The following is a 5,418-nucleotide window of genomic DNA, read 5'->3' as shown; positions in this document are numbered from 1 at the left end:
AGTCGGATTTAATATAGCCCAATAAGGTAAGCTTGGCAGAGAACATGTTCAACTGATGTCGGTTTCAATTTCAACAATTGTTTTATACTGTTTTTTTTTTATCTAATTTACGTAAAAAATAAATATATACTGTTGCTGTAGTATTTGCTTAACCTTTATTAGGTTGATAAAAAATATACAACGTTTTTTGTAAACAAACAGATATTTGATGGTCAATAAAGCGTTAGAACTGTTTTTGAAATGCAAGTCCAATTGATTTTTTAGTTATTTAATTATAATTTCAAAGTGTAGTGGAATGATCTCTAAAGAGAAAGTTTAGATGGCAAAACTGGTTTTGCGTATAAAAATAAAACAATATACTTTACAAACTATAAAACAGTTTTTTCATGTGTTTATTTGATTTTTAAGCTTATACTTATTCAATGGTGAAATAACCTTGTTGAAAACTGTAAAAGTTGTAGAAAAATGTAAAATAAAGGAACCATAATTTTTTTCTTTTTCGAAAAATGTAACAAAATGATTGAAAATCAATAAAAATAAGTTTACTTGCTTGATCCGTGTTTCTTATCTATTATACTGCGTATTAGCGTTTCTGTAGAATAGGATGATTTACAACGTTGGTAGGCGACTATACCAATATAATAAAGACGACTTTTGATTTAAGGTTAGATTTATATCAAGCTATTAAACAGCATGGATAATCAAAAACATCATTTTTCAAAACAAAATTTTCTATTTTTTTCATTTTTCCGACATTTTTGCCATTTTTAAAATCTCATCAGCATCCGAGCCATATACTGTATTTGAAAAAGTGCAACCTCAAACTTCTTACTGAAAGGCTGTTCTTTTGGCTCCAGTACAAAAAGTAGAATTACAAAAAGTAGAATTACAAAAAGTAGAATTACAAAAGGTAGAATTAAAAAAGGTAGAATTATAAATGGTAGAATTACAAAATGTAGAATTACAAAAGGTAGAATTACAAAAGGTAGAACAATCAAAAGGTAGAACAATCAAAAGGTAGACATTCTAAAGGTAGACGTTCAAAAGGTAGAATTTTCCAATTAAAAAAAATGTTTTTTAAAAATGTACAAAAGTCAAAAAGTAATGTTTTTATCCTTCAAAGAAATTTAGTCTTTGTCACAACCTGAGATTCTCTATTTGCAACCCGATGTCGTATAGAGCTTAGTTTTCTCATACTTTGAATTCTACAACATAAATTGCCCGCTTAAATCATTACAGCATTAATAAATCAAAATATTGATATTACTAGGCTAATTGGGCGCTTCGTGCTCATCTTATATTTCAAATGTGAACATGTTCTCTATATGTACATTGTAAAAAAATACGCGGATCTCATAAAAAAATATGGATTTTCAAAATTTAAAAAAAAATTGCAAAGAGAAAATACTTTTAAGCACATTTTTTTAAAAATTTTGATCATTCATAAACCTTCCCTGGGGTCATGCGAGGGGCGGCAAAAAATTTGGTCCCGATTGGATCAGCAGTTTTGACGTTTATTGGATACAAACAGACACACAGACAAGCAAAGTATCACTCCTGTATGCCGAGTCCATTAATCCCTGATCCAATCAGGGTTCAGTCATGTGTTTGTTGTCTATTCTGAACAAATAGAAATAGTATGGCGGTAAGATCTATCTATCTATCTCATCATCCAATCAGAGAGATGAATCCTTCAATCGGCACTATCATTAAATGGAAATATTTACAATTCTATCTGATACTATAGTGATAGATTTAGTTTCTTACATTACAGATTTAACTTGTGATGCAGGAAATTGGTTATTTAAAATGCGGGAAATCAAATCAACTTTTGTTCTCTTATTTTTTAAATAAAATGGAAAAATAATTTAGCAGTTAATTTAGTCTTCATAAGATAATTTTTACTTTTAGTGATTTATTTTGTAAGTTATGAAAATGAGCTTTTTTCTGAAAAGTGGATTATGCTCAAAAACGGGAAACTGGGTTTTGTCTCGAAAACGCGACAATGATTCAAACTAAGGATAAGTTCAAAATGGAAAACCTGACACTGTCTTGAAAACGGTCAAGGGTTTTAATATAGAAAGAACTCCTTTTATAATTTTGATTTAAGAAAATAGTTTAAATTTGGAATCGTTGTCCTCGTCATGCTTAATAAAATAATGGTTATAGTTTTTATTATCGACTTTTACTCTCAATATGTACCGAGATCCCAAAAAACCCAATCTTTCAATTTGTGTCCATCTTAACTTTCTCAGTGTTAGAAATAGGCCAAGTATTAGTTTTGGAAGTGTTTGAAAGTAGCCAAGTGTTAGTTTTGGAAGTGTTAGAAAGATGCCAAGTGTTAGTTTTGGAAGTGTTAGAAAGGGGTAAAGTGTTAGTTTTGGAAGTGTAAGAAAGATGCCCAGTGTTAGTTTTGGAAGTGTTAGAAAGATGCCAAGTGTTAGTTTTGGAAGTGTTAGAAAGGGGTAAAGTGTTAGTTTTGGAAGTGTAAGAAAGATGCCCAGTGTTAGTTTTGGAAGTGTTAGAAAGATGCCAAGTGTTAGTTTTGGAAGTGTTAGAAAGTGCCCAAGTGTTAGTTTTAAAACTAATGTCCCCTGTAATGAAGAAAACTGAAAGGGATTGTAAACATAATTTCAATTTCCGTTTGTAGAACCTTTACAAGGTTGGAAAAGGACTAGCAACAAAACTACAGTATCGACTGTTCAATCTTAAGAAGGAAGGAACGAATCAAACCGTCTGCAAAAATTTTCTGAGCACTGAACATTTGTAATCTGACCGGCGACCTTTGATATTTGAATTTCAAACCATGATTTTTGTTAGATCAATGAGTTTTGTGAAATAACAGAGGTTTACTTTCTCAGGTCGCAGACATAGATATTAGAAAATTATAGTCGGATTTAATATAGCCCAATAAAAATTGATTTAAAAAAATTAAGAAATTTGAGGTCAATTATTCCTGCCATTTTTATTCCGGGAGGGGGTAATTCAACCCCTCCCCCCATCTCCTTTGAGATAATATTATTTATAAAAAGAACACTGGTCAACAAGATTTGTGACGTAAACAAGATAAAGAAAAGTATAAAATATCCGCGAAAATTTTGGCTGGCATTAGTTTGCAAACATGTTCTCTGCCAAGCTTACCCTTGTCCTTCTTCTGGCCTGTGTTGCCTTTTCTGAGGCAGCAAAATTCAAGTAAACTAATTTAAAATATAATCTTTTATTTCGATTTAAATTTTTGTTTTTGGAGATTCAAAGCAGCAGTCTCAAGTTAAACTTGAGATAGTCTTAAATATTCAGGTTTCAGGTCGTCTTTTCAATCTCATCCTTTGTGGGTAACCCTGTTTTCTGCAAGTCTACTGAACAGCTTGATAATTCTTCTTGAAAGCCGGCTCAGTACTTGAAATTATTAACATTGCACTGTATTTAGGAAGCTGACAGGTGTAAAACCGGTTCCCTATTGCAGTACAGTAGAAATGCTGGCTTGTGTTGGAGAAATAGAAAGTAAACAATTTATAAAATAACAACACGACAGGGTATTGATCAATTATTTATTATTTTTTCTTCTTTTTTCCGGAACTTAACTTAATCTAATGAAGACGACGTTAAAACAACTATTGGTGTGTATATGATGATATTGCAAGACTAATTTACTTAATTAGTCAAGTTAATTTAATAACTTAAGTTTAAAAGATGTCTTCCTATTCCAGATTGTTCTTGTTCTCACTGTATATCTGCAGTACACAGAATCCTATGACTTTTTCCTCAGAGGTTTTGTGAACGTATATGAAAAAAATGATTCTATTTTTCAGCTGCTTGGGGAGACTGCTTTGACGCTGGAGACATCTTTGGTTGTATTGAGGATATTCTTGGTGCATCTGACTGCCTGGCCTTATTTGTGATGTCCTGGGATTCCTGGGAATTGATATCTGCTAAATGGACGGAAAACTTAAAAAATTTAAAAATAAATTTTAGTGTAAAGAATTATTCATTTTCTTGATTTTAGTTTTGTTTTACTGACTTTGTGCGATATAGATAGGTTCAAGATTTTAATGTTTGGGGGACCTTAATATTTGTGTAGATTTTGATTTAAGACATTTTAAAAATGGAGTATATGAAGAAACTAAACAAAATAATGGTTCATCACAAAAATATTGATATCCACAAAACTACCTAACCCTATTGATGAAACCCGAGTTTAAAAAACTGGTTTTCATAACGATTCCCTGTCTTAAGTTTTGGGCTCAGAGCCCGAAATTTAAAAGAGTATTGTTGAACGAAACTCTCGAGTTTCCTTTTTGGGGTCTTAACATTTGTGTAGATTTTGATTTAAGTGGTTCTAAAAACTGGAGTATATGAAGAAACTAAATAAAATAATATTTTATAACAAAAATATTAATATCCACAAAACTGCCTAACCCTATTCGTGAAACCCGAGTTTAAAAACTGGTTTTCATAACGATACCCTGTCTTAAGTTTTGGGCTCAGGGGGTTTAGAATAAAGAGTTTGGTGCACTGCTTACTGCAGTGATTTGCAATTAGTACAAGGAGTAAAGACCAAAAAAATGTGGGTTTGGAGGACCGGAGGGCGGGAATCGGGATGGACAAGCATTTAATACCATATAATCTAAGCGTAAAAATTCATTAAAAGTCATAATAATAATATCAATGATTATGTTATAAAAATAATAACAATATAAATGATATTAATAATAATAATAGTAATAATAATAATCAACCAAATTCTTAATCTGAAGGACAAGGTGGTATAAAAAATTATTTGTACAGTATCTGATATTTTCATAATTACTAACAAAAACTCAAATTCAATTGTTGTACTTTGAATAAAAATATTTACTTAAACAATGATAACAATGTTTATTCTTGAAAAAATTAAATCAACTGCGAAGTAAAGGGACTGTTATAGGTTAAAAATTAAAAAGGGTAAATCCAAAGAGAATAGAATATATATTAGAGGGGAATTTACTAGAAAAAAGTGTAAAACGGCCATTTTGTTGTAGTGTTTCCATACTGCAGGTGTGCTTCACATATTTATGCTATATAAAATTAATGTTAAAAGAAAACCGACTTATGAAATAGGCTGGTTTCATAATTGACCAATGATCATTTCACATAGACTCTATGCCTTTCACTTTACAAACGATGATTTTCCGTTATANTACCTTGAGTATAATCTCGATAGTCTACATAATAAGAAAATTTTCTTTTGCTCATTTGAGAAAAGTTCATTGTCTATAGAACTTCTAAATTGAATGTTTGTTTTATTTTTTTTATAAAGATATATAGATAAGCTTTTCATGTCTTTTTATCTTGACTCTTCTACGCAACAAAAAAAGGTAAAACACGCTGAAATTTATTTGGGAGATTTAATGTGAAATTTGATAAATAAATAATATAATT

The 5,418-nt window shown here is 30.5% G+C and overlaps 1 protein-coding gene across 1 annotated transcript; it reads left to right on the top strand.

Moving 5' to 3' along the window:
* The first annotated feature begins 3,083 nt into the window (after positions 1-3,083).
* Positions 3,084-4,012, top strand: LOC111703010 (uncharacterized). The gene is made up of 3 exons (XM_023474849.1): positions 3,084-3,192; positions 3,428-3,501; positions 3,810-4,012. Exons 1-3 carry the CDS (start codon positions 3,122-3,124, stop codon positions 3,995-3,997), a joined length of 333 nt encoding a protein of 110 aa, XP_023330617.1. The 5' UTR covers positions 3,084-3,121; the 3' UTR covers positions 3,998-4,012.
* Positions 4,013-5,418: the final 1,406 nt, after the last annotated feature.

The sequence above is a fragment of the Eurytemora carolleeae genome, unplaced genomic scaffold (assembly GCF_000591075.1).
Source record: "Eurytemora carolleeae unplaced genomic scaffold, Eaff_2.0 scaffold417, whole genome shotgun sequence".
In the NCBI taxonomy this organism is placed as follows: domain Eukaryota; kingdom Metazoa; phylum Arthropoda; class Copepoda; order Calanoida; family Temoridae; genus Eurytemora; species Eurytemora carolleeae.
The sequence above is the reverse complement of the archived record's forward strand: the minus strand, read 5'-3'. Positions and strand labels throughout refer to the sequence as shown.

Coding starts and splice junctions, on each gene's coding strand:
- LOC111703010 (XM_023474849.1), top strand. CDS start 3,122: ATGTTCTCTGCCAAGCTTACCCTTGTCCTTCTTCTGGCCTGTGTTGCC. Junction 3,193..3,427: donor TCTGAGGCAGCAAAATTCAA/GTAAACTAATTT, acceptor CACTGTATTTAG/GAAGCTGACAGGTGTAAAAC. Junction 3,502..3,809: donor TTGTGTTGGAGAAATAGAAA/GTAAACAATTTA, acceptor TCTATTTTTCAG/CTGCTTGGGGAGACTGCTTT.